The sequence below is a fragment of the Neovison vison genome, chromosome 4 (genome assembly GCF_020171115.1).
Source record: "Neovison vison isolate M4711 chromosome 4, ASM_NN_V1, whole genome shotgun sequence".
In the NCBI taxonomy this organism is placed as follows: domain Eukaryota; kingdom Metazoa; phylum Chordata; class Mammalia; order Carnivora; family Mustelidae; genus Neogale; species Neogale vison.
In genome coordinates this window covers 208,233,201-208,260,998 of record NC_058094.1, presented here as the reverse complement: position 1 = coordinate 208,260,998, position 27,798 = coordinate 208,233,201, and the positions used below count along the sequence as shown (strand labels likewise).

General features: G+C 61.2%; 1 protein-coding gene and 1 pseudogene across 1 annotated transcript; both read right to left on the bottom strand.

The window, feature by feature from the left end:
• Positions 1 to 517: 517 nt before the first annotated feature.
• FLNC (filamin C) lies at positions 518 to 27,798 on the bottom strand. The gene is made up of 48 exons (XM_044246530.1): positions 27,178 to 27,798; positions 22,472 to 22,720; positions 20,818 to 20,915; positions 20,518 to 20,668; positions 20,304 to 20,422; positions 20,022 to 20,099; positions 19,663 to 19,825; positions 19,307 to 19,507; positions 18,012 to 18,149; positions 17,504 to 17,630; positions 17,225 to 17,361; positions 16,831 to 17,024; positions 16,625 to 16,738; positions 15,890 to 16,033; positions 15,561 to 15,684; positions 15,203 to 15,363; positions 14,904 to 14,994; positions 14,645 to 14,814; positions 14,311 to 14,428; positions 13,958 to 14,220; positions 12,987 to 13,584; positions 12,375 to 12,548; positions 12,091 to 12,253; positions 11,630 to 11,790; positions 10,828 to 10,995; positions 10,620 to 10,743; positions 9,963 to 10,119; positions 9,698 to 9,887; positions 9,480 to 9,503; positions 9,120 to 9,367; positions 8,595 to 8,669; positions 8,217 to 8,316; positions 7,815 to 7,955; positions 7,456 to 7,584; positions 7,191 to 7,364; positions 6,421 to 6,582; positions 6,127 to 6,330; positions 5,584 to 5,736; positions 5,378 to 5,500; positions 5,028 to 5,270; positions 4,578 to 4,847; positions 4,347 to 4,484; positions 3,954 to 4,069; positions 3,226 to 3,358; positions 2,953 to 3,129; positions 2,540 to 2,758; positions 1,538 to 1,747; positions 518 to 1,413 (listed from the first exon to the last, which is right to left on the bottom strand). The coding sequence occupies exons 1-48, from the start codon at positions 27,530 to 27,532 to the stop codon at positions 1,226 to 1,228; spliced, it is 8,157 nt and encodes a 2,718-aa protein (XP_044102465.1). The 5' UTR covers positions 27,533 to 27,798; the 3' UTR covers positions 518 to 1,225.
• Positions 3,338 to 3,452, bottom strand: LOC122905669 (annotated as a pseudogene).

The following is a 27,798-nucleotide window of genomic DNA, read 5'->3' as shown; positions in this document are numbered from 1 at the left end:
GTCCATGAGCTGGGAAGCCTGAAGCAGAGCTGGCCGCAGGTGCCGCCGCAGATGGTCGTGGGCCAGGGAGACCAAGGGAAGAGCTCAGGCCAGGGTTACCAGTGAGGAGGCTGGCTCCGGTTGGGGTCCTGAGCGAAGTCAGAACTGCTGGCGGCGCCAGAGCAGATCCAGACCTGACCCTGGCCTTAGCTGGATTGCAGGTTCCTGGGTTTGTGTGGGGTTCTGCCTGCTTGCTGGGTGAGGAACATTTCCTGTTTGAGTCTATGCTCACTGTTCTAAGGACCTAATTTTTTTAACATTTTTGAGATCAGGCCAAAGGGAAGCTGACCTCCCAGGAGCCCTAGGACAGTCTTCCAGAACAGCGTTCACCTTCCTGTCCCAATGGCCAACTCTCTAGGGTTTGGAGGACTAATCCTGGAGGGCCCTGTCATTGGTCCTTCCAGGTACCCTCACAGCCCCAGCCCTCCCCAGCCGGATGGCAGCCACCCGTAGAAAGCACACACACTACAGCCCAGCCTCCGCGACAGGCCGCACTTTATTTGGAGTTTTCCACGAAAGCGACTCCCAGCAGAGCCGCATGGTATGTGCAAAAGTCCCCCCAGAAAGCTGGGCCTCGCAATGTGTAAAAAAGGCCCCCCATGGGGCAGAACTGTGCAACCGTAAAAATAAAAAAAAAGAGAGAGAGAGAGAGAAAGCAGTCCTCCAGGAAGCCTGGCTGGGCAGCTAGAGGTCGCCCAGGGCCAGGCCACGTCCAGCGCTGCTGCTGGGTCTGGGTCTGTTTTCTCCTCTGATTGTGCTTTCTTCTCCAAGTCCTGTGGCCACCAGAGGGGCCAGACACGGTCCTTAGCAGCAAGGTGGTCTGGCCGGCAGTGCAGTTTGAGGGTGACCTCTCACACACACAGACACCCCCAAACACATGCTTCCCGCTGGCCTCAGCCCCACCAGAAAACTCGGGGCTTTCCTTCACCCCCTCCCAACCCCTAGCCCACCCTCGGGTCACATTCGATGGGAGGAACACTGCCCTGAGACAGGGGAGGCCCTCCAAGCCCGGGGCGGGGCATGGCGGGGTGGGGAGGCTGTGCCGCCCGTCCCACACCCCAGGCAGGTGTTTGTGGTCTGATTCTGCGTGTGCTTCTAGGTGTGGTACTTGCGTGTGTGTTTGTGTGTGAGTGTGAGTGCGTTGGCCGGAGGTGGGGGCCGAGGCTGGGGGAGGCACTTCCGGGATTCAGGGCACATTGACTTTGAAGGGGCTTCCAGGGACACTTTCGTCGCCCCACTTGACGATGAGGATGTAGTCCCCTTTCTCCTTGACAGTGTAGGTGACGTTGTAGACCCGGTTTCCCATGTGCTTCACGTAGACCTCCTCACATGGGGTCTTGGGCCCGTGCACACCCACCATCATCATATTGGTTCCTGGAGAAGGAGACAGAAAGGGCTGGGTCACCCCAGGGGCCCGCAGCCCCTCAGCAACCCCCATCCCCCTGTCCCGGTGCCCTGGCCCACCCTGGGACACCACCCCTGTCCTCCCTCAGCATGCCTGCTTTGCTGCAGTCCACAGTGAAGGAGTTCTTCTGGCCCACAAAGGCCTGGGACAGCCCCGGGCCCCGTGTCACCACCTTGCTGGCATCTGAGGAGAACTTAGGGATAGAGCTGTAGCTGGAGCCGCGGCTGGAGGACGACTTGGTCACGGTCTCCACCAGGACCGTAGATGTTTCGTGAAGGCTGTGGCCTCCAGACAGCCGGGGACCTGAGGGACAGAGCTGGGGTAAGCACAGACTGGGGGGGAGGCCTGCCTTCCCCTGAGCTGCAGGCCCTCAGCCCCACACTGACAGTCCCATGGGCCGTGTCCCCTCCCTTGCTGTGGCACCCAGCGAGCCCGGCTGCGTGCGCCAGCTCCGGCATCCTGAAGTCCTGGGTTTTGGGTGGCTCCAGCTCTCACCCTGGTTTGGCCTGGGAACCCAAGTCACAGGGTAAGAGTCTTGCTTTAAAAAGATCACAGATCTGGGGCACCTGAGTGGCTCAGTGGGTTAAAGCCTCTGCCTTCAGCTCAAGTCATGATCCCAAGGTCCTGGGATCGAGCCCCACATCGGGCTCTCTGCTCAACAGGGAGCCTGCTTCTCCCCCCACTGCCCCACCCCCTCTCTCTGCCTGCCTCTCTGCCTACTTGTGATCTCTCTACTCTCTGTCAAATAAATAAATAAATAATCTTTAAAAAAAAAAGATCACAGATCCAACTACTCCTTCACCCTGCTTCCGAAAGGAGAGCCTGCTAAGTATTTACTGAGTTTTGCTCTCTAGAAACCCAGATACCTAGAAGCCAGGTGGGTGGAAAATCAAGTGACGGGCAACAGTAAAGAGAAGGATTTGATCTTTGAAACGGATTCTCTGCGGCTGCACATACGGAGCACAGAGTGAGGGCAGACCTGCTTGTTCCTGCTGAGCTGCCTGTGGTTTTCGCGTCAGACTGTGACTCAATGTGAATGGCGACTGGAGTCATCCAGGCTGGGCCGCAGGGATGCCCCCCACCCAGGGCACTCACCTGTGACTTTGGCCTTGAAGGGGCTGCCCACGATGTGCTGCGGGCCACCGTACTTGATAGCAATGAGGTAGTTGCCAGGGGCCATGGGAGTGTAAGTGACCACGTGGCCCTCAGGACACTCCCGACAGTCCAGCTGTACCTTGGAGGGGCCATCGATGGTGACAGACAAGGCCCCTGAGCCTGCGTTCAGGGTGTTGACGATGAACTCTGATGACACGCCTGGGGGTTGGAGGTAGCAAGGCTGTAGGCAGGAAGGGCTTGGGGCCCGGGCTGGGCCGGGGCCCGGGCTGGGCCGAGCCCCAGGCTCCCACAGCAGACCTCTGCAGGGCCTCAGCCCTCTGGGTCAGGGCAGTACAGGACCAGAAGCCGAGTACCCCAATATCCAGCCCTCTTCCCCAGACCCAGACACTCACCAGTAGTGCCTCCCTCAAGCCCAGGACCATAAGCTGACACCAAGCCTGGGTCCCCAGCCTGGCTCTGCTCCCCAACACGGATCTTGAAGGGACTGCCAGGGATGTGGGCACCGTTGAACTTGACATCAATAGAGTGGACGCCGTTTTCATGGGGGATGAAGCGGATGGCGTGCTTGTCTGTTGGGCAGAGGGCTAGTGAGTAAGCCTTTGTTCTTCCCCTCCCCATCCCCCAGAAGGGCCTGGCATGGGGGGACACGGCCAAGGCCAGCTCACCGCTGTCCAGCTCAGAGACGTAGCACTCCTCCACCGCGCCGGAGGGCGTGTGCACGCGAGCATCGATCACGCCCCGAGCACCGTTCAGCTGCACTGCAAAGGACGCCGGCTGGTTCACCCTGAGACCTGTCTCCTGCAGAGGCCACAGAGGGTGCTCAGACTTCTGTTAGCAATAATCGTGCCTCGGATAAACCTCATTGGCTACGATACTGCCACTGCGCAAAGCTTGGTGCTCAGACTCCTGGAAGGTTCTGGAGCACTGCTCTTGCTGCCCGCCTAGCCTAGAGGCTCCCACCCCTGCCGGCCCAGCTCAGGGAGGTGGGAGGCAGGGGCTGGGCCTGTGGCCTTGGCATCCACCTGCCCGGAGGTGGGCCCACCTGGCTGTGCTGGGCATGGTGGGGGGATGAGCTGACATACCCTGTCTGGCTGAGGGAGTAAGACTTACACCATAAAGCAGGCCAGTGCCTGATCATGCTGTAAGGCCCAGAGGCCCAGACGAGGAAGGAAGAATGGCCTAGATTGGCCTGGGGAGGGCTCCCTGGAGAAGGTGGGTCAAGGGGAAGGACTGGAAGAAGCACAAGGAGGCCAGCTGGGGATGGGAGTATGTGAAGGTGAACCTGGGGGTGAGGCATGGTTTCCCCTGCTGTCTCTTCCAAGGCCACTGCTAAGTCCCTGGACACATGGACCTGCCTTCACTTCCTGCCCAGGTCCTACCCCCAAGCACATACCTGGAGGCTGGTGACAGTGAGGCGGCGAGCGTCATCTGAGAGGGAGGCCACAGGCACCACAAAGGGACTGTCTGGTATGTGCTCATCGTTGAACTTGATGGAGACCTCATAGTCACCTGAGGAGGGAAGGCTGGTCAGCACAGGCCCCTGGACAGGAGATGGGGGAGGCGGCACCTCCGGCCCGCCTCAGGCCAGGACAGGCTCGTTGGGTCAGGGCTCAGGTCTAGAGAGAGTCTCACATCTGCAGCCGTGCGGGGTGGAGGGAGATGGGGCAGAGCAAGAGCAGGCGCCCAGGTGAAGGGGGAGTTCTGGGGCCCCTCTCTCTGCTCTGGTCAGCATCCCAGTCTGAAAGGTTCGGCAGGCTCAGCCTCCCCCTCCATCATGGACACCCACCTGGTTCCTGGACAACATAGGAGACCCCACAGGAGCCATCTTTTCGGTCCTCAAAGGCAATCTCCGCCTTGCTGGGGCCCTCCACGGCAATGGACAGGCCCCCAGCCCCTGCTTCTCGGGTCCAGATGCTGAACTCAGCTGGGGACGGGAGCAGCGCAGAGGCAGCTTGTTAGCACCCTTCCCCGCCCCCTGGCCGCCCCGCCACCCCCTTGCCTGGCCCCTGCCCCTCACCTGGCACGCCGGCCACCCCTCGCTCCAGTCCAGTGCCTCCAGCCCTCACTTTGTGGGCACCGCCTTCACCCAGTGGGCCCACAGTGAACTGGAAGGGGCTACCAGGCACATGCTGGCCGCGGTACTTGACAGTGACTGTGTGGGGCCCCATTTCCTGGGGCACGAAGCGCACGCTGTATGCACTGTCTTCTCCCTCAACGATCTCGGCGGCTTCCATCTTGCCTGACGGGCTGGTCACCTGGGCGGTCATGTCCTGAGAACTGGCCTCCCCTGCAGGGAGTGGGGAGCATCAGGGCGACTGCTCCCCGCCTTGGGCCCGCCCTCCCTCCCCCGTGAAAGCTCTGCTTCTGCCCAGAGCCCCTGCGGCCACCGTGCCGTGCCCTCCCAGTCCTGTCCCGGCCTCCCGGAGGTTCCAGGAGGCCCCTGGCCCAGCACAGCCATGATGCTCACCCTCCTGCTGCCGGGTGATGCTGCCGAAGGAGCCCAGCCGCTCCCGGCCCAGGAAGTCCCCGAAGACGGCAGGGAAGGGGTCGCCCCCAACTTGGGTGGACTCCTCCACCCGCACCTCGCGCTTGGTCTCGCCGCCCCGCGTCTTGCTGATCTCCGTGCGCTCCGTGCGGGTGTAGGTGTGGCTGCTGCGGGTGAAGGTGCGCGTCAGGCGCTCCTGGGCAGACACCATCTGGAACCAGTTCCCTGTGGGACACGGAGCCACAGAGGTGAGCGAGCCAGGACTGCCCCGGGGTGGGCTCTGGGCCCGCCACCCTCCCTGGAGCCCCACGTCGGCTCTTCTGGGCTCACACCTGGGATTTTGAGGTTGAGGTCACAAGTGCTGCCAATGGTGGCAATGGAAGGCGCCTGTCTGCGCCGCGTGATGCTTTCCTTCATGCGGCCCTCGCCGGTCACCTTCACAGTGAATGGGCTTCCTAGAACAGGAGTAGGGGGCCATCAGCTAGCTCAGACCCCAGCCTCGCGGCCTCCCCCTGCCCAGCCATCGCCCAGAGCTTACCGGGCACGTGCTTGTCAGCAAACTTGATGTTGATGATGTAGGTGCCCGGCTCAGTGGGGCAGTAGGTGACTTTGCACGTGCCATCCTCCATGTCCTCGCAGTTGATGTCCACCTTGCTGGGGCCTTCAATACTCAGCCCCAGGCCCCCGTAACCTGGCAGGAGGCCAAGGACACATCTCCCTCAGGCCCTGCCACTCTACTGTCCCCTCCCCATGCTACAGGCTCTGTCTGGACCAGGGGCCCAACATGTATGATAACCAGCGGGCCCTGCAGGAGGAGGGATAAGCCTGGCCCTGAACCAGTCCCTCAGTGGGCCTTTTCGGTTCCAGCCAGTAAGGGAGAGTCAGAAACTCAGGACGGCTGGGCTTCCAAACGTGAGAGATATGACATGGAAGAAGCACTACCCCCTCCCCTGGAATGTGAATCCCCAGGGACTGGGCCAGGAAGTTCCTGTGTGGGGGGGGTGGGCAGGAAAGTTCTAAATCCTCATCAGAAGCACCAGCTGAAACGGGGTGGGGGGTTGGTCCCTGAGGTGAGAAGCACCTGCATTGCGAGTGTCCACGATGAACTCCGCCACCTGGAAGGTCTGTCCCTCGGACAGACCCTTGCCCCAGACGCGCACCTTGCTGGCGTCCCCGATCTCAGATGGCCCCACCAGGATCTTGAAGGGGCTGTTGGTGACATGCTTGCCACTCTTGCGCACGCTTACCACGTGTTCCCCAACTTCCTTGGGGGTGAAGGAGATGCCTGTGGAGAGGGGGTGGTCAGGCACAGGACCCTGGGCCCGGCAGAGCAGCCCACCCCCTCCAGCGGCCCTTCCTCACGGCCCGCACTCACCAATGTGACGGTTGGGCAGGCGCTTTAACAGGCAGGGCTCCTCGTTGCCCGAGGGGGCACGGATGCTGGCGGTCAGCAGGCTCAGATCACTCTCGGTGATCTTCAGGGACACGTCCGTGGAGGTGCCCACGTTCAGCTGTGACGTGCGCATTGAGTCGTCACCTGGTGGGGGAGTTTGATATGTCAGACAGTTAGGGGTCCAGGCAGGCTGTGTCCTCACGGGGCGTGGGAAACCTCCTAGCTGACCCAGCTGGACTCGACAGCTGGGACCTCTCAAAGGGCAGAAAGGCCTGAGAGAGCAGGTTCTTTGGTCGCACGTTGGCTGCCGGAGATTACAGGTGGGCCCAGTACCCCAGCTGCCCTGTGAGTGCTTCAGGCCTGAATGGGCTCAGCCCTGATCTGTGTATTTTAATTGCAAGTCACATGGTTTCGTGGACCCAAAACAGGAGACTAGAGCAGAGGACACAGACTCCTTGGCCACCATGGGGCTCTGATCCGGTGGCTTAGCCTCTCTGGGCCTGCCGACCTACCTGAAGAGATTAGCAGTACCCTAACTTCTCCAGAGTTACTTCAGTGACCTAATATGAGGTGAGGTATTTGAAAGCACAGGGGGTGGGCGGATACCTCCCATCTGCTCTAGGGAATGGAGGGCTCCTTGAATTTGTCCAAAGATGACCCCTTGCACCCAGAGGGGCCCGCACCCTTTCACCCCGGGTTACACGGATATGCTGGGCTTGCCCTCCCAGCTCGTGAGCCCACCCATGCCCCACCTGTGATCTTGGCTGTGAAGGGGCTCCCTGGGATATGCTTGTCATCAAAGCGCACGATGATGCTGTAGTCTCCGGGAGCTGTGGGTAGGTAGGACACGGTGCAGGTGCCATCCTTGTTGTCCTTGCAGGTGATCTCAGCCTTGGAGGGGCCCTCCACGGCCAGGGACAGACCCCCTGGAGGAGGAGGGAGGGTGAGATCAGAGGTCCTGCCCTCAGCCCTGCACCTGGCCTCCTAGCCCAGCCCTCTGCCTCCAGCTCTCCTCACCTTCCCCGGCATCCTTGGTGACAATGGTGAAGGTGGCCGGCTTGTTGACCATGCCGTGGCTCAGGCCTGGCCCGTAGGCACTGACATGGCGGCTGTTGATGGCGTCCACGTAGAACTGCATGGGGCTTCCTGAAGGAGACCAAGAGAAGGGACTGTCAGCAGGGCAGACGGGAGCTGCCTGAGCGCACCACAGCCCCTGGATGTTCCTGCAGCTGCCCTGTCTGCTGTGGGGGGCCTGACTGATGGAAGTCTGCCTCCCATAGTGTCTGTATACAGTCGGCGCTCAATGAATGTTTATTGAAAGAAGGAAGGTGAGGACGAAGCCACAGTGGCCTCCACTCAGCCCGGCCCCAACTTACCGGGGATGTGGTTGCCGTCATACTTGATCCCCATGTGGTGCAGGCCTTTCTCGGTGGGCGCATACCTCACCGTGATGGTGCCGTCCTTGTTGTCGGTGATGTTGGGCCGGGCTGTCTTCCCGGAGGGCATCCGTACCTCCCCTGCGGGGTAGCAGAGTTATGTAAGGGACCCTGTTTTTTCCTAGCATGCCCCCCACTCCCTGCTGCCCCAGGCCCCGAGAGACAGCCCAGAGCAGGGAGATGAAGCCTGCACTGGGGCAGAGAAGGCTTGAGTCTGAGTTCCAGCTGTGCCCAACTTGGCTCTGTAACCCTGGGTAGCTCGCTTCCCCTCTCTGGGCCTGGGGTAGCTGGTTTCTCCACTGGCTTCCGCAGCCCTCCTGTTTCAGGGCCCCAGGACACTACCTGTGAGTTCCCCTTTCTGTACGGTGAAGGGGATGACCAGGTTGAAGGGCCTCAGCATGGACTCCATTGGCTCTGCGGGCACCACTGGCTCTTCTGTGGCCTGTGGCAGGGGAGAGGAACAGTCATTGCCAGGGAAGCCTTGCAGAGCTTGGCCTGAGTCCCAACAAAAGTCCAAGAAAGGGAGGAAAGAACAAGATGGTTAATGGTGAAACCAGAGTGGCAGGCTGCAAGAGAAGAGGTGCCGTGCTCAGCCCGGGACCCACCCGCTTCCCAGTATGGCCCCACACCAAGCCCCAGCCCTGGCCACGGAAGACTAGAAGGAAGAAATGAAACAGCAGGAGGAGGGCGAGGAGCAGCCCCGGTAGGAGGTGGCAGTACCCAATGTGCAGGGTAGGTGCTGGGCTGGTGCAGCACATCAGAGGGCTCCTCCACGTGGGCCATGGGGTCACACGCCTGGGAGGCAAGGCACGGAGAGCACGGGCTATGGCAGGCCAGCTCATGTCAGCCTGAGCACTCAGGAGCTGCCTCCGAGAATGGCCCAGGGACCTGAGATCTTGGGCCGCCCTTGGGGTAGGATGGGTATCTGGTGAACTTTCCCTCTGGAGGGCTGCATCATCCCGCAGGGCCGCCTGGCGGGGGAAGGCGGGGAATGTCTAGGGACTCTGGGCCCGAGAGTTGGAGAACTACATGGCCAGCCCCTCCAGAGAAAACTGACAGACCACTGGAGAGGCCAGAAAATGGGCTGTGCTCAACTCCCAAGTTGGGAGGCTGTGGGAAACCAAAGACTTGACTCCAGAACACTCTGGGCCCAGAATGCATCAGACGGGGAGTGGGTTCTGGGATTCTTTGCTGCTGCTAACAGGGCCCATCTCCCCATCCACTGTCCGGGGCCATGGAGCTTACCAGCACGTGGAAGGGGCTGTTGGGGATGTGCTCGCCTCCGAAGCGGATGGTGATGACATACTTGCCCGGCTCGGGCGCCGTGTAGTAGATGTCAAAGGTACCATCATGGTTCTCCACCACATCCACGTCAAGCTCCGCCCCATCGGGTGTGGATACTGTGCATGTCACCTTGCCCTTGCCTGCTGCCTTGGCATCCACCGTGATCACGGTCTCCTCCCCGATCTGGATGCGGGGTCCCAGGCAGGCACCTGCCACCCAAAAGAGCCAAGTTGATGGTCGGTGGGAGCTGTGCCCGGTCCCTCTCCATTCCCAGCTGCCCTCATCACCTCAGCCCACAGTAAGAAGAGAAAGGGCACTCACCCAGACCATGGCCTCCAATGGACACTGGAAACAGAGAAGAGTGTGAGGCCACACAGCCATGGTGGGGTGGGGCGAGGAAAGGGAGGGTGGGGTGAGGGGAGGGGGGGTAGGGCAGGGGGGCTCTCTGACTGGCAGTCCCCTAGGGACTAGGCCAGGGACCTAGCTGTGAGGGGTACATGACGGTGAGCAGGGGCAGAGCATGGGGGACGCGCACCCACCTGTGACAAGACACTTGCTGGCATCCCCGGTGGGCAGGGCGTGGATGCGGAAGGGTGAGTAGGGGATCTCGTCGCCACCATACTTGATGGTGATGGTGTACCGACCGCTCATGTCTGGCAGGTAGGACACAGTGTACGTGCCATCCCCATTGTCCCGGATGTTGGCCTTCTTGGGCTTTCCCTCGGGGTCCTGGGAGAGAAGCAGAGGTCAGGCCCTGCCTGTGGCCAAACCCTGATGGGGGAGACAAGCTACATAGGGACTCACCAGGATCTGGACGGTGAGCAGACCCTCCCCAGCATCCCGGGCGTCAATGGTGAATTCCACAGGCAGGCTGGCAGGGATGCCAGAGGCGTTGAGGCCGGGGCCACTGGCCCGTACCTTGCTGGCGTCGTGGGCAGGAAGCACCTTGATCTTGAAGGGGCTTGAGGGGCAGAAAGGATGGACAGTTTGCTGGGGGTCTGGGAAGAGTTCCTCCCACACACGTAAGGAGGGAGGATTCTCTGGGGGCAGGGAGGGGGGAACAGACCACATCCCGAGTTTTGTGGGACGGTTACTCGAGGACGCCCAGGATGGACCCTGAGCATTTCTTGTGTTCCCCAGGAAGATGCTGGGGTCAGTTTAAAGAGGAGGGTGCCAAGGGCTGCCTTCAGCCCCCACCTGTCTTTTCCCAAAGCACTAATTTGGTAGCTATGCGGTGGGAAAGCCTGGGCCAAGGAGAGCCCCAGGGGCTGTGCTGCCTCTCTGTGGCGACAGGCAGGGAGCCCCACGGAGGAGCAGGCTGGGGTGGCTGAGACTGAGACCAGCTGAGACCAAGACAGGTGAAAGGGGCACCCCTAGGGCCCTGGCAGGGGCCCGCAAGTATGGCCCCAGGAGGAGGGCCCCCCCAGCTCGGTCACAGCATGGGAGCCCCAAAGTAGTTACCTGCGTGGCACCTCCTGGTCAGCATACTTGACGGCTACTGTGTAGGGCCCATCGGTGGCTGGGGTGTAGTGGACCGTGTGGGTGCCGCCTCCATTGTCCAGTACCTCCACGGGCTCCGCCACTCCTGGGCAAGGGGGGCAGGGTCAGCAGAGCCTCCCAGCACCCCATCCTCCCACCCCTCCTTCCGCCCTGCCCTGACATTCTGTACCTGTGGGACCCAGTACGGCCACATGCAGCGGCGCTCGGCCAGCTTGGCTGCAGTCCACTGTGAAGGTCTGGGGCACTCGAGCCCTGACGCCGGCCCCCAGCCCTGGCCCCGAGCACTTCACCTTCCCAGGGTCCACCACATCCTTCACCGGCACCCGGAATGGGCTCCCTGCAAGGAGAAGGACATCAGCCCCTGTCCACCTGCCCAGGAGGGTCACAGACACTGAGGAGGCCGGCAGGAGGAGGTCTTCCCTGCCTCCGAAATGCCCCAGGGAGGCCAGACCAACGTGTGCAAACGCTTAAGAACTTGCTAAGAAAATGTAAACAGGGACAGATAAACTTGGCTGCAGACTGAGGCTGGGCAAACCTCATGAGCTGAGCCACCCGCCTGGGAGAAGTCCTGCCACTGAGAAGGGTGTAAGCCCGACAATTCACAGGCCTATACCCCTGGGGCTAATGATACACTATGTTAATTTTTTAAAAAGTAATTTAAAAAAAAAGTCCTAACTAAAATGCAAAAAATGGATTTTTAAAAATAAAATCCACTTCTGGGGCACCCGGGTGGCTCAGATAAAGTTAGGCGCCTGCCTTCGGCTCAGGTCATGACCCCAGGGTCCTGGGATGGAGCCCCGCATCAGGCTCCCGGCTCACGGGGGAGTCTGCTTCTACCTCTCCCTCTGCCTCTCCCCTGCTCATGCTCTCTGTCTGTCTGAAATGAGTTGGGAACTGTGTCAGCAGCGCGGACGGGAGCTGCTTAGCCCACCACAGCCCCTGGACATTCCTGCAGTTCTTTCCACACGCACCTGGGATGGGTCGCCCCCCGAAGGTGATGTTGACGTCATAGTCCCCGGCTGTGAAGGGGATGTACTCCACGGTGCAGCTGCCGTCTTTGTTGTCCTTGCAGGACATCTTGGCTTCCGAGGGGCCCTCGATGGCTAGGCCGAGGCCTCCAGTGCCCGCTCCCCTGCAAGGTGACACCCTCCTCAGTTCTGCTAGTGACCGTGAGCGAGTGGGGAGAGGGAAGAGCGGCTGAATGGGGTAAGCGGAGGAAGGAGGGCAGGCCGCCAGGGCCCCACTGAGGAGGGACCAGCTACAGGGGTTGATCTGAGATACTGGGGCAGGAGGGAGCTGGGGGGAGGACAGGTTTGCTCCTGGTCACCCTTGAGAGGGGATTGGCGTGAGGTACACACAGGACAGAGGAGAAGGGCAAGGGGCTGAGATCAGGGTGGCCACAGCCTCAGTATCCCGGCAAGGGGGAGGTTACCTGGTCTCCACGGTGAAGTGGTTGGCCTTGTTGACCAAGCCCCCCTCTAGGCCTGGCCCAAAGGCCCGCACACGAGTGGGGTCACAGCCTTCCGTCACAGCCACTCTGAAGGGGCTCTTGGGCACAGCGACCTCGTCATACAGCACCTCCACCAGATGCACACCTGGAAGCCAGCCACACAGAGCGGGTTGGGATGTGCACGGCCCCACGACTGCGACCGTGCCGGGAGCAGTGTCATCAGATCCCCACCCCCCCACCCCCGCGCCACTCCGCCGGGCCCTCACCCTCCTCATAGGCTGTGTATTGCACCCGGTAGGTGCCGTCCCCGTTGTCCGTCACATAGGTGTCTGTCTTAGCCCCCGAGGGGTTGAGCACACGCGCGGTCACATGGTTCCCACCCGTGGCCGTTAGGGATCTGGCATCCACAGTGAACTCGGTGGTCACCTCACGCAGGACACCTGGGGCCCAGGAGAGGGGCACTCAGTGTGGGGCCAGAGCAGCTCTCCCACGGGCACTCACGCCTCCACTCTCCCCAGCTCCCAGACTCTTCCTTCCAGACACCTCCTACTTCCCAGCCTGAGCCCAACCTCCCTCTGCACACCTGTGCACTCCGGGCCCGTCTCCCATGGCCCCTGCCTTGTGCCCACCCCCAACCCATGATCCTCTATTCACCTCAGGTGCCCCACAGCTGCAAGGGTATGTCTGGGTCTTCTGCCTCCCTGTACCTTGTGCCCCCATGCCTAGCCATTTCCCTGGGGTATCCGAGCCCTCAGGACTTGACGGCTGCCCCCAAACCCTCCTTTCACCCCACCGTGGCCCTCCCTAAGCCCTCAGCCCCACTTCCTTCCCCGCTGCTGCTGACCATGGCTCCCTCACCGGTTCCTCCTCTCACTCACCGTGAGGCTCCACACCGGGGCCTGAGACCTTGACTCCGCTGGTATCGACAGCAGGCTGCACGTGAACGCGGGTAGGGAACTTGGGGACGGGGTGCCCGCCGTACTTGATGGTAATGGTGTAGGTGCCAGGGAAGGCAGGGCTGTAGGTGATGTGGTAGGTGCCGTCGGCATTGTTGTGGATCAGGACCTCGGCCTTGACGCCAGCGTCCGACAGGATCTCGATGGTCAGCTCAGCCTCCCCCGCCTCTGAGCAGTCCACAGTGAAGGTGGCTGCCTCGCCGGCCTTGCCACGCTCCAGGCCCGGCCCGCTGGCCCGCACCTTGCTTGGGTCGAACACAGGCCGGATGGTGGCCTTGAAGGGCGAGCCGGGAATGTGGGCTTCGGCAAATAGGATGTTGATGGTGTACTCGCCCGGCTCTGTAGGCAGGTAGCTGACGGCGCATGAGCCATCGCCATTGTCCTGGCACTCAATCTTGGCCTCACAGGGGCCCTCCACAGTCAGCCCTAGGCCGCCCGTGCCAGCCCCCTTGGTGTCAATGGAGAAGGGTGCCGGGGTGCCTACCAGTCCGCCCTTGAGACCAGGGCCATAAGCACAGACCTAGAAGAGGAGCACAGATATGATGTCCTCACCTCGGGCCCCTCCCGTGCTTGGTCTCCATGGCTCCCCACCCAGCTCTGCCCCTTGGAGCAACCACCACAGATTGAGTCCTTCTTAGAACAATTCCAGATGAGGAAGTGCAGGCAGACGGCCAAAATCATTTATCCCTGGAATTCAAACCCAGGTGCGACCAAAGGCCATGCTCTTAATAACTAAGCTATCTCAGAGGCAGGTCCGGGGCCAGGGGGGGTACCTTGGTATCCCCTTGGTATTCACTCCAGAAACAGGGGCCCTCTGGCCTCTGCCCCTGTGACTCCTCCATCTTCCCTGTAAACCCCTGAATCCCAGTTCCCTCCAGCTCCTGTCTCCTCACCTTGGAGGGGTCAGGGGGCAGGACACCCTCCACAGCAAAGGGGCTGCCAGGTACGGGGTGACCATCATAGGTGATGTCCACCTTGTAGGGTCCCTCCTCGGGGGGCATGTAGCGCACAGCTTGGGTTTCAGCTCCACCCCCGGGCTCCAGCTTGCAGGGGATGGGTCGGCGGGAGGGAGAGGTCATCCGCACATCCAGCTGGCCCTGACCGCCAGCCCCTCGGGTATTCACGGAGAACGCCTGTTCTTGCCCCACAGCCACCTCTGCGGAGAGGGCGAGGGGCACAGTGAACAGGGGCTCCAGGCCACCCCATGATCCCTGTCATTTCTAGGTCCGCTCCCTGCCCCACTTACTGCTGTTCAGGCCTTGAACTTTGACTTTGCTCAGGTCAAGCGGGGGCGCCACATTCACCACAAAGGGGCTCTTAGGGACAGGGTCCCCACCGTAGGTCACGGTCACTGCCATGTTGCCCTGTTCGGTACAAGAGCAGGTCAGAACCGGGTGGCTTAGACAACAAAGTCTGGCAACATGTCCAAGGCCATGGACTCGAGGCTCAGAGGGGCACGGCCACAGCACAGGGGTGGCAGGAAAGGGGCCAAGACTCAGAAGTGGCCCTCGGAGACTGGAGGAAGGAGATGCAGGACCTGTCAGCCAGGATGGGGGAGGCAGGGAAGGGGTGGGGCGCACCTGCTGGACCGCTGTGTACTTGACAGTGTAGGAGTAGTCATGGTTGTCAATGATTTCAAAGTCCCGCACAGCCTCACCCTTGGCGGCCCCAGCAAAGTGCACGTCCAGCTTGGCCTTGCCGGCTCCCTTGGTCAGCACCGTGAAGTGAGTGGGCTTCCCAACTTCCACACCTGGGGGGACCCAGCCGAGATGGTGGTGAGGGTCTGGTGGACATGCAGCCCCAACTCCAGCCCAGCCCGGCCCCTGCCCAGACACCTACCTGTACGGTTCAGCCCGGGGCCCTCAGCCTTGACCTTGCTGGCGTCATGGGATGGGTCCACCTTAATGTGGAAGGGGCTGGCAGGGATCTCCTGGATGGAAGAAAGATTTGGTGAGGGTAAGCAAAGGCAGCTTCTGAAAAAGCCCCCCGCTTTGTGCCTTCTAAGGCACACTGCCCGCACACAAGAAGGGCTTGAGCGATGGCTGTGATCTTGTCCGTAAATGACAGCATGTCAAGCCACTGGCTGAGACTTGGAGGGTGCAGGCTGCCGATGATTGCCAAAAGCCAAGGTGGGGTACCTTGTTGGCAAACAGCACCATGATGGTGTAGTGGCCGGCTCCTGGGGGCGTGTACTTGACTGTGAAGGTGTCATTGTCGTTCTTGATGATGTCGAAGTCGATGTCAGCTTCTGCAGGGCCCACGACGCCAGGGGCACATTTGATGCCAATACTCACATCACCTGAGGTGCGGCAGGCACGAGGCCATGAGTGAGGTCCCAACAACCCTCACCCCCACTTAATTAGTCCCACTTGAACTCTGCCCAGAAACAGGATCTAGCCAGAGCAGGTACCCCACCAACACAGACCCAGACAGACCCTGCCCGGGACCCCACCCCAGGCCGCACGCACCCCTGTCCCCAGCCACAGCCCGGCGCACCTTGCCCAGCCTCACTGCAGTCCACCGTGAAGTAGGTGGGCTCGTTGGCCTTGAGGCCCGTCTTCTCCACGCCCGGGCCATACACCTTCACCCGCTCAGGGTGACTGCCTTCTCCCACGTTCACCTGTGGGGAGGGGGGTCGGTGCTCAGCACACTGCCCCTCCCACAAAGCCTCTTTCCCCAGCACCACCAGCCCAACCCTGGAACCAGTCTTGGCCTCCGTGGGTGGAGAGTGTTGACAAGGGCCCAGGGACAACCAACATCTCCTGCACAGGCCTCTACCCTCCCTCTGGGACCCCAGGGTCAAGGGGCAGGGTAGGAGGACACACCCGGAAGGGGCTCTTGGGCACGTTGACACCTCCCCAGGAGACGATGATGGTGTGTTTGATGGGCTTGGTGGGCACATAGGAGCAGCGGAAGGTGCCGTCGCCATTGGGGATAACGGTGATGTTGACAGGGCAGCCGTCAGCGTCCTGTGGGCAACACCAAGCAGAGTCTCAGGGTGCTCAGGCCGCCTCAGAGCACTGGCGCCCTCTGCTGGCCTCAGGCCGCCCTCCTTACTCATCCGCTGCAGACCTTAGGCCAAGAGAGCCCAGGGGCAGAGCGTACCCAGGGAGCCTGGAATCCGTCTGGAAACCATCTAGGCCCCCTCACCTCCTAGCCTAGGCAGCTGAAAGGTGTTAGTAGGGGAGAGGCTGGGCTAAATCCACGTTTCTAAAGTTGAACAATGAACACTTTAAAGAAAAATCATCCTCTTGGACCCAAGAATACATTCATTAACTTTAGGGATTGGTGGACACCAGTTTGAGGAACTGATCTGGGAAGCCAATGTCTGAATCAAATCATCTTTCAAATAAAAAATTATTAGTGCAACCAAATACACTTTTTGTAAAATATGTTAAGATTATCATCAGAAAACACAATTTTCAGTTTTGCATAGTTCTCCTGGATCCATGAGAGTCAGTCCTGAGATGTTACAACTTCCTCTGCCTCTCACCTGCCCCCACCCTCCCAGGGTTCCTGCCTGGGACAGTGGGGGGTGACAGGGCTAGGCGGTGCCCCACCTGGGCATACAGGTTCAGGTCTCCCTTGCCAGCGGCACGGGCATCAATGGTGAACTCTGCAGGCTTGTCCACGATGCAGCCAGTGGGCTCCAGGCCAGGCCCAAAGGCCTTCACCTGTGCAGGGGGAGGAGCGGAAAGCTAGGACAGGGACTGGAGGAGGGCCCCCTGGCCCCATCCTGGGTCCACATGCAGGTCCCCAACTGCACCTTGTCTGGGAAGCAGTCGGGCACGGCCGGCTGGATGTGGGCAATGAAGGGCGAGTCTTGGATGTCCTCATCATCACAGATGACATGCACGGCATACTCCCCGGGCTCTGTAGGCCAGTACCTCACATCGCAGGAGCCATCCCCCTTGTCATCACACTCGATCTTGGCCTGTGAGGGCCCTTCAATGGAGAAGCCTGTGTGCAAGGGAGGGAAGATGAGAGGCCATGAGAGGCAGCTCGGACACTCCCATCACTCCCTCCGTCGCCCCAGTGTCCCACTCCATCTCATCCTGATGCTACCCAGCATTCCCACCTCCTGTGCCCCCACTCACTTCCCACGTCCCTCCAACATACCACTCCCCAGCATTCGCACCTGCTACAATCCAGCCACTTACCCAGTGTCCCCACCTCCGTGCCGATGGCCTCCACCACAAAGTCGGCCGACTTGCCCACCTGGCCCGTTTTCAGGCCGGGACCCCAGGCCCGAACCTTCTGTGTTCCTGCCTCTGGGCTCACCTGTACCTCAAAGGGGCTGGGCAAAGAGGAATCTGGCGTCCATGCTAGGAAGTACCTCCACTAGAAGTACCACCCTCCCCTCGGAGTACCAGGTAGCCCCTCGTCCTCCTCCCGCCCCGTTAGGGCCCAGACAGGAAGGCACGGGGTGCATGGCTTACCTGCGGGGGATGGCATAGCCACCCCATGTGATGGTCACCACGTACTTCCCAGGCACCACTGGGTAGTACTCACACTCGAACACACCATCCCCGGCCTCCCGCACCTTCACTGGCTCCTCTGTGCCCTCTGAGGAGATGGGGGGCAGAGAAGGAGGTCAGAGTTCCTTAGTTCCCCTCAAGGAGCCCTGGGGACCCAGGCCTAGCCTGAGGGCACTGCTACTAGGGGGCAGAGCTGAAGCTCAGGCAGAGATCATATGTCCTCCCTCTGCACGACCCCCAGGGTAGCACGTAGGGGTGAGAGGATCCTTCCCGGCTTGTAGTCGGGAAATTGATGCAAAAGAAGAGACAATGTGCCTAAGACTCCATGGTGCCTTTGGTCAGCCTCTCTTTGGAGTCTCTCCAGGGTGGCAGGCATGGTGCTAACCATCACTGCCCTCAGGTAGGCAGACCCACTGGCCAGATTTCCTCCCTGCTCTCCCACTCCCCAGTCCTGGGCCCTGGTACTCACTTGGCCCCTTGACTGTGACCTTGAGCTCCCCGCTGCCGGCACCCTTCGTGAACACCTTGAAGTCTGCCACCTCTTTCACACGCACACCCTTGGGCTGCAGGCCCCGCCCCGATGCGCGGCAGGCATTGGGGTTACAGGCTGGGGGTTCGAGAGAGAAGATCAGGGGCGCTGAGGGGCCTGAGATAGAGCCTCAGCCTCTCACCACTCCTCCCCGCCACCTCCCTGGGCATAGTCTCCCTGACATCCTCAAAGGCATGGGCTTGGGCCTCATGCTGTCCGCCTCTGGATCCACTGACACAACCGGGGCCCTCGGGAGCCGTGCCGGGACAGGGAGCCAGCTATAAGAAACCCTCCCCTCTGGGCTTCTCAGCGTCAGTGTTGCCTGGGACAAACACATGGCAGAGCCTGGGCAGAGAGGGGGGCAAAGAGAGATAGGGGAGGGCCCCAAACCACCCAAGGGCACCCACCCACAGTCACATGAGCCTTCCCAGTCAGACCCTCCACAGCAGCTTTAGGACTAAGTCATGCCCCAAAACATTCTGCAGGGCCCCAGAACAGGAGACATCCTACGGAACAGGGGGCCTGCCACAAATCACAGGCAATGCATGGAGATCAACCTGCCACAGAAGGCTACCAATGGCAGTGAACCCAGACCTTGCTGCTAAACACGGGCCAAAGAATGGCAATCTCAGCCTGCCACGGAACACATAAACTGGACTCAAACCCCTTGGGCGGGGGCTGGCATGGGGCACAGGCAATGGCATGGAACCTGGGGCCTGCCACAGAATGCCACGGAAGGGGGGGCAGTTCCACACCGGGCCCTGCCCCCCAGCACAGGTGAGGCGGGTCACCTACGGCCACGCCGGCGCCACCTCTCCCGGATAGTACTAATATGCCACCACCTTCTCAGCCTGGGGGAGGATGGGCATGGAGTGGTCGACTGGCAGCAAAGGCTCTGAGCAGCAGGGAGAGAACCGAGTGGCAGAAGCCCCCACCTGAGGCCTGTCGCCTATGCCCCTGCAACTGTCCCAGGGTGGCCCCTGTCTGACAAGCTTTGCTGTGGTCTCCTGGGTCTCCAGGGGTAGTGTGTGGAGAGATGATGCGGATGAGGCCTCTCCAGATCTACGCCTCTCCCTCCCCGGCACCATGGCTTCTCTACCTATTTCAAAGGTTCAGCTCTCCCGTCCCATCCCTGGATTTGCTCCTTTCTCCCATAAGCACTCCGACCCAGAACTTGGTGGCAGTTCTATGTCCTGGCCTCAGTGAGCGGGACTATGGGGATGAAGGGCCTTTACCTTCTGCCACGTGGACAGGGAAAGGGCTGCGGGTGATGGGGGCACCGGCGAAGGCCACGTGCACAGTGTGGGGCCCCTCCATCACAGGCCTGTATGTGCATCGGAATGTGCTGTCACCCTTGTCCTCCAGGGCCACCTCCACTGTGTCCCGCCGGCCCTGCGGGTCCACGATCACCACGGCAACATCACCAGTCCCAGCCCCTGCCAGGCACAAAGGCTGTGAGCACCCCTGCTCCGGGCACACCGAGCTCCCCTGTCCTGGGCCCACCCACCCCCCTCTGCCCCAGGTCCGCATCCATGTCACCCCATGCAGTCACGGACTGCTGGGCCGCCACCTTGCTGGGGCCCATCCTTACCCGCTGTGTAGATGTCAAAGTAGGTGGGTTTATTGGCCACATTGCCCACAGGCTCCAGGCCAGGGCCACGGGCTGACACCTTGTTGGCATCCCCCAAGGCCATGGCCACATTCACCTCAAAGGGGCTGCGTTCGATGTTCTGGCCGGCAAAGAGCACGGTGACCTGGGGACAGGGGGCAAGCTTCAGCTTCTTGGGAAAAGCAGTTCTGAGGGGGCGGGCAGGCAGAGTGGAGCCAAGATCGGGGGAGGCGGGCCTCTGGGTGTGCTGGGGTGAGGGGTGGTGCAAACTGTGGAGAGGGGGGTCCACTCAGCCAGAGCTAAGCATGTGACTGGAATGGGGAGGGTCTGCTGGGAGCTACCTTGTGCAGCCCAGCGACCTTGGGCACATAGGAGACCGCGTAGGTGCGATTCTTGTCGTTGTTGGGAACCACCTTGGCCTATTGAGAAAGAAAAAGATTAGAAGTCACAGTGGCCATAGCCCCTCCTGCCCCCCCAGTGCCTGGCGCCCCCCACGGTGACGCCTCCTCCAGTCCCCAGCACAACAGCAAGTGCCGGTGGCCGTCTCCAGGCCATCCCTGTTAGCCTGTGGTCTCTGGCTCCAAACCCATGCCAATCCCTCCTGTCCCCAGAGATCTCGGTACCTCCTCAGTGTGGCCCTCGGGGTCCTCGATATAGACCAGCACCTCTCCCACGCCGGCGTCCACCGTCTGCACGGTGAAGTGGGCAGGCTGCAGCACAGTATTGCCGTGGGGCTCGATGCCTGAGGGGCGGAAGGCAGGGCCGGGGTACTTAGGGCACTCCACCCTAGGGTATCCCCAGCCACCCAGGAAGATAGTCAGGGGGCTCAGCACCTACCAGGCCCATAGGCGATGGCCTTCTTAGGGTTCAGCTGCTTGGAGCGAACAGGGGCCCCAGGTTTGAGTTTGGCCTTGGGGAACTGGGACAGGTAAGTCATGACAGAATGCTCATCCACATTGGGGTCCACAATCTCCTCGGGGGCAATCACCTGCCACAGGGAGGAAGGGGGTTACAGGGTGCCCTTGGCCTAGCAACCTCGCTTCTCTCCCACAGCCTGACTGGGCCTCCTCAGAGACCCAACATGCATCCGGGGCCCTCTGGCCCTCTACTCTTCCCCCACCCTATCTGCTCGTGTACCTGGGGCACCCCGAGCCAGTCGTCCGCCTGCTGCATGGCCTCCCGGGCGTTCTGCACGGGCTGGTTGGGGTCCCAGGCCTCCCAGTCAGGGCAGAGGCCTGGAGAGATGGCAGAAGGAGATGACGATTAGTGGGGAGCAGCCAGCCAGAATGCAGAGCATCTGCGCATCCAAGAGTCTCACACGCTGCGGAGTCACACCCACGGCCACGCGGCTTGAGGCCCCTGACAGGCCAGGTTCCTGCTGACCCCCTATGTTCGGGCCCATCGGCTGGGATGCCCGTCACTGTTGAGAGGCGCACCCCCCTCCCGCCCACCCCGAGCACCAACAATGAGGCCTTTCTGCCTTGGCTGACGCAGCCTGGCACCGGCCCTGCCAGTCAGTCTCCTGGCTGCCCGGGTCCCAGCACAGACCCTATGAGGACTCCCCCTCATCCCAGCTGCCCCGGGAGTACATAGGGGAGGGAGGTCGGAGGCCCCATCCTGCACATGCCCCAGACCTGTCCCCCCAGAAGGCCTTCTCACAGCCGGCCTCAAGCCCTAGAGTCCCAGGCCCTTCCCACATCAGCTTTAGGGCAAGAGACACCCTCTCTTTCCTCACTGAGCACTTGGGGAAACTGAGGTGCTTAAGGGCATATTTTCAGAGAATGGGTTCTCTTCTGTGGCCAGCGAAAACCCATCCCTCCTAATGGGAAGAATGCTAAGGTGGCTCCAGATCACTCCTGTCGAGGAGTGCAGAGGTAAGGGGGTGCTTGGTGTGGGCCAGAGCTGGAGAAGGGGTGATGCTCACTGGTTGGGAGGGGGTGGCTCAAAGGCTGGAATCCATGACCGCCGGAACAGCTGAGCTCACCGCTGGCGGCCTCACCAGCTGTGGGCAATGGCTCAGCAGCTGGGAATGCTTCCCAAGTGGCTAGTGCCCCCGCCTCCCACCCCCTGCTCCCCGGCTGACCCTAGGCTGGGGGAGGACTCTCCCAAGGGGCTAGTAGCCCAGCTGATCCAGCCGAGTTAGAAGATGACCTATCTGCTTGGGGGGTCACGGTCAGAGAGGGAGCTGCCTGTGGGGCAGGGCACTATTCTGTGATGCCTCTGTCTCCTCGTGGACCCTGAGCTGCCTCCACCTGACTAGGCTGGGGCCTACAGTGAGAGGGGGCAGGGCCGGGCCACTGGCCACCAGGGGGTGCCCCACCAGCCTCGGCTCTCCTTCAAGCGTCTCCTGGGGTCTCACGAAGTAGAACCTTCTCAGGGTCGAGCTCCTGGCCTTCTTGCTATAAGTTCTACCACACTTCCGTTCTCTCAGCTCAGCAGAAATGGTACCCCTGTGGCAAAGTACGAAGCTCATGGAGGAGGAAGCTGAGGTCTTGGGCTCTAGCTTGGTTCTGCCACAAATAAGCTGTGTGATCTTGGATGAGTCACTGGCCCTCTCTGGACCTCAGTGTCCCTGTCTGTAAAAGGAGGAACGCTGAACCTTTTGCTGCAAACTACGGGAGCTGACACTACCTGTCACGAAGGGCCTGACGCCAGCAAGGACCGCGGCTGGAGCAGGGGGCAAGCCCCCCAGGCGCTCCGACTCCCCCAGCCCTGACACCGCCACTCTGACAAGCACAGGCCTCACCACCACCAGCAAAGGGCTCCGTGATGGGCCCCGCGGCCCACTCACCAGGGGCACAGTTGTCCACCAGGGCGCCCAGAGCCTTGCCGTCCTGCCAGTCGCGGTTGAAGTTGGTGATGGGCAGCTGGGGCACCTTGTTCTGGATCCAGCCGAGCAGACGTTGTTTGGGGGTCTGCTTGCGGGCGTCCTCGTCATCCTCGTCTTCCCACATGGGCATGGAGATGGAGTAGTGCAGGATCAGCGTCCAGATGAGACCCAGGATGAGCTTCAGGTTCCCATCCACGATGGCCTTGCTGTCTGCAGAGTGGAGAGGACAGACAGTGGGGCTCAGCAAGGGCGCTGCCCTCCACAGCTCAGCTCCCGAAGCTGCCCTTAGAGCCCTGGGGGAGGGGGGGGCCGGAATGCCGGATTCTGGAAACTGCCCCCTTCTCTGCCTACCAAAGTCTCACCCTCTGCGGAGGCTGGACCCAGAAGCCTAACATTTCCAGGACCCTCCCTTCTCAGTGAGGCTGCTTCCCAATGTGCTCCCGAAACCCCCAAGGTACTTTCACCTGTGGGACACAAGCCTCCATCAGGCTGCAGGCACCTGGGCGATTATCCGGGATCGTAAGCCTCCTGGGGGCAGAACGCCGTTTTGTTTTCACTTTTTAACAGTTTTATTAAGGTATGCCTGCCTCCCAGCAAATTGCCCATATTCGAGTACACAACTGTACATGCCCCTAACGCCATCACCACGTCATAAACATACCCATCTCTCCCCAAATTTCCTCACACGCGACCCTTTGTGATCCCTCCGGCTGCCCCTCCTTGTCCCTCCTTCCTAGGCAACAACTGGTCTGCCCTTGGTTACTATGGATTCATCTGCATTTTCTGGAGTTTTATACAAATGGGATCCTATAGTATGTGCTCTTTTTGTCTGGCTTCTTTCACACTAGATAGTATTTTATTATTTACTTATCAGTATTTACTTATACTCAATAAATACTGGTTGAATGGGTGCATATCTTAAAAACTTAATTTGGAGAGGAATAAAGCTAACCTGGTTCCAGCAAAATTCTCCTCTGAACACCATAAAAGGCTTTTGGAACAAAGTTCGGGAAGGAGGGAGGGGGTACAGTGCAAACACGGGTAAAGCTTGAAAATCATGTTTTTAAATGCTGGGGCCGGTGGGATTTCACAGGAAGAATGCCCCCCATGTGGACTCAAGTCTGGGAAGCTCAGACTCCCCACCCATCCCCTCCTTGGGGGAATGCCAGAACCCACTCCCCAAGATCTGGGGGACCTAGTTCTCCTTCCACAGACAGAAAGAAAGATCCAGGAGCCAAGGTGGACTAGAGTATAGATCTTTGCAAACCAGCTTATATGTAAGGACAATGCAGGACTGAAATCGTCAGCTTCCCTGAACACCACTTTTAGGAGGGGGCGGCGGGGGGGGAGGCGGGGAGAGTCAGCCTTGTTTACTGGTGTTGCCCGAGAGATAGCAGAGGGTGGGGCTGGAGGCACCCCCGCCCCTTAACACATCTTTTCCTTCTCCTCTGGATATCGGGAGAAAGCAGCTCAGAGACCAAAGGCCTGCGGAACTCCAGAGTCCCCCACCCCACCCCCCACCAACCCCCCCAGGAGGGAGAATCTCAGCCTGTGTGTCCCTCTGGCCCCCAGCTCTAGCCCCCTTGGCTCCCCCACCCTTTCACTGATTCATCCTTCCTTCCCCGGCAGCTCCCCAGCCCGCCCCTACTCCCCCCTGGCTCGGCCGCAGCACAATGGTTTGGCAGCTTTCAGATTCCATGACACACTCCCTCCCGGCCTCCCCGTGCTCCGGCGCGCTCTCGCAAACACACGGCCCGCAAGACTTTCACACAGTCTTGACACCCAGTGCCCTGCCGCCTCTCACCACCCCGACAGCCTCCAAAGCCAGTGTGCACACAGCCGGGAGCGTTTCTTGCAACTGGGGCCAGGTTTCTGGGAGGGAGGCCCTGAGGTTGCTGGGGTGGGAGGGGGTGTCGTTCATATTTGCTTCAGGGAGAAGCTTCTCCCCAGGAACTGGCCCTGGGCCAAACAGCAAGTGGTCCACTTTGGCGTGAGGCAAGAGAGGGGCCTGGAGTCTCGCTCAGGAGCAATGACCTTCCCCTCCCTACCCACCCCCGCCCCCGCCCCCCAGGCCAGGCAGGAGAGGGGAGCTCCAACCAAGCCAGGAGTCCTCCCTCACACCCGGAGCCACCACTTCGTCTCCGGCCTGGGGACACCCCCAAGGGGGTGGGAGGAGCCTGACAGCCAGTCCCCGAGGCCACCCCAGGCCTCAAGTGGAGGGGGAGGAGAGAGGGCCTGGGCGAGGGAGGGGCCGGCACAGCTGCTGCCCCCTCCAGCCCCTCCCTCAGCTGTTGGCTCTAGGAGGAATAGCAACTGGGGAACAGCTGCGGCACAGAGCTCATTAAGCCTCTTTGTTTGGAGGGGCTGAGGGGGTGGTGGGGGCCGGGTCGGGGTGCTGGGGTAAGGGCACACAGCTCGTCAACCTAGGCTGAGCACCCCTTCCTCAGGTGGACTTCGTGGCTCCCAGCTCCCAGGTTAGTCCTAGAAAGAGAAGTGGGGAGTCTTTTTGACCCCCTAACGGGAGCCCAGATGCTCCATTTCAGTCCTGAGACAATGCCCAGCGGAAGCCCCTCCACCCCGCCACCGGCCAGTCCCTTCCCACCACTACATGGGCCAGAAGGAACCAGAGGAAGCAGAATGCCACCCCTGATGGGGAATCCCTTTACATCTCCCCGCAGGGCTGAGCAGTCCCACTGCCGGTGCCCCCTCCCCCCTCACTTAGCCTCAGGCCCGGCCCCGAATTGCTGACAGCTTATCTCATCAGCGCGAGTCAGCCACTTGGCCCAAATGGGGAACAGTTCCCCTTCCTCTCAGCGGGAACGGAGGAGCGTCCCTCCCACCCCCAAACCATCTTTTGCTTCTTCCCCCTCTACTCTGAGCCGGCCTCTCCACACTTGAGCCAAGGGGCCCAAGCCAGGCACCGTCATGGGGGAGGGGAGAGGTGTGCTTAGGAAGGATGAGGCCTGGAGAGGGGCCGGCCACCCCCGCAGTGGGGAAGGGAGGGGAAGGCTGCAGTTTCCTATAAAGTCCTGGTAAGGCCCCAGGCACCCCCCTTGAGACCCCACCTGGGACAGTCAGTCCCGTCATCAAATCCCAGCATTCAGGGGGGATGACAGCCCCAGAGCGAACTTGTCTCTGACTCCCCCCCCCCCGCCCCCGCACACTGTCTGATGGCCCCCAACACACACACACACACACACACACACACACACATTCATGCAGCCCTCAGTCCCACTACAAACACCAGAGCCCCCTCCCCCACCCCCTGTCCTCAGGCTCGTCCTTCTGGAAAGCTCAGAGACATCTGCTGTGTCACGGAGGCAGGGCTATTTCCAGGCCAGAGAGGGTGGGGTGAGGGGGCAGTATTGGGGCAGGAGGGGTAAGGCCTAGAGAAGGGACTGGACAGGGCAAAGGGCCCCGGACTGACTTCAGCTGCTAATTCAGGAGGCCTAGAGATGCCCTGAGGGACAGTGGGGGTGGACAGACATTCAATTATCTAGAGAAGTCTCTGGGGTACCCTGGTGGGGGAAGGCACCTGACCCTGTGTGAAACTCCTCTCCTGGGGCCCTGGGATGCACCCCAAGGGGCCCCTTCTTGTAAATCACAGCAAGACTCGGAAGAGCTCGCCACAGGGTGAGAGGTAGGGGGTCTTCCCAGGACTAGAGGGTAGGGGTCTTCCTAGGTTCCGATCGAGCAGGGAGCTCTGCGGGGCTGGAAGGGGAGGAGCAGCCTCGGGCCACTCAGAGCCCACCCTTAGATCCCCGGCTGGGCTTGGAAGCCTGGAGTGCCTCCCCACCCCCACCACCACTGATACACCTTCCAAATCTGGTTACACTCAATGACTTCCTCCCTTCTACAGGCCTTCTCCTCCCTCCCCTCAACCCAGAGGGTTAGCTACAGCCAATCCCGGCCTAGGGGGTGGGCTGGGGCCTGGCATGGACTTGGGGGAGTACCCTCCGAGGCAGGCTGAAGCAGGAGGTGGACAGGCAGGGGTTAAGATTCTCTGCACTCGCTCAGTGCCTTTTTAGGTTTCTGAGGCTGGGCCCGGCCTGCTCTGGCCCAGGGGCCTGAACCCAGCTGCTGAGCACATGCCTACGGAGGTCCCCCAGCCCCATGCTTGCCTGGCTACCAGCTCTCCCTCTGCCTCCCAGCCCTTGGATGCGCAGTGATTGGGACCTGTCTTCAGCCCGGTCCTTCCCCTGTGGAGGTGCTGGGAGGCAAAGAAGCTATTTGTTTTGTTTAGGGAGTAGACATCCCCAGGAATCAGTAATGGGCACCGACCCTGTCTTCTCAAGCATGGGCTGGGATGGCCCAATGGCAAGAAAGGGGACAATGAGTCCAGTCGGGTTGATGGGAGTGTGTGCAGGAAGGCTGAGCTGGAGGACTTAGGAACGGTAAGGTCGGGACCTCCGCATCCGGACACCCCTGGACGCTGCTCTAGGGACAGACCTGTGTGCAGCAGTGCCCTTGTGGCCTGCGTGGATGGGCGGGGAAGCAAGCTAGGGCCAGGGGCCTGTCTCTGTGTCCCTCTGCCAGGGCGTCTCCCTCTGCTCCATCTCAGCTCCCCGCGCCCACCCACCCAATGTGTCCGCCGCCCCCACCGGCCGGCCCATCCTCGGGGCAGGTCCCCTTCCCCCCGTGCCCGCACCCTGCTCGCCCGCACTGACCGATGGACACGAGCTTGATGTGCTCGCGCTCGAGGAACTCGAGGGCCACGGACACGTTCTCCAGCTTCATCTGGCGGAAGTTGGGGCGCGGGTGGAACTTGCGGTACATGCGCTTCTGGCTGAGCACCTCGAGCAGCGCGATGAGGCGCAGCCCGTCGCTGAGGTCGCGCTGCAGGTCGTTCAGGCGCTTGCCCACGCACTTGAGGTGCTCGTTGCACCAGCGCGTGAACGTGTTCTGCTGGATCTTCTTCCACGGCGCGTCCTCCGCCAGGTCCTTCTCCGTGGACGGCATGTCGTCCATCTCGTCGCCCAGGCCGAGGCCCGCGGCCTCGGAGTAGCCGTTGTTGTTCATCATGCTGGCGCGGGGCTGGGGCGGGAACTGGGCTGCCTGCTGGGCCGGGGCTGGGCTCGGGCCGGGGCGCTGTCGGGGCGCTGTCGGGGCGCGACCGCGGGATTCGCTGCTCTGCGCTGCGCTATCAACTTCTCTCGCGCCCTGGCTGGCGGGACTCTGCGGGCCTCCTCCGCTCCTCGGTCGCGCTCTCTCTCTCTCCTTCTCTCTCCCTCCGGGGGCGGAGCGGTGCTCGGGAAGTGCGGGCCGGGCCGGGGCGGGGGGTTTAAGAA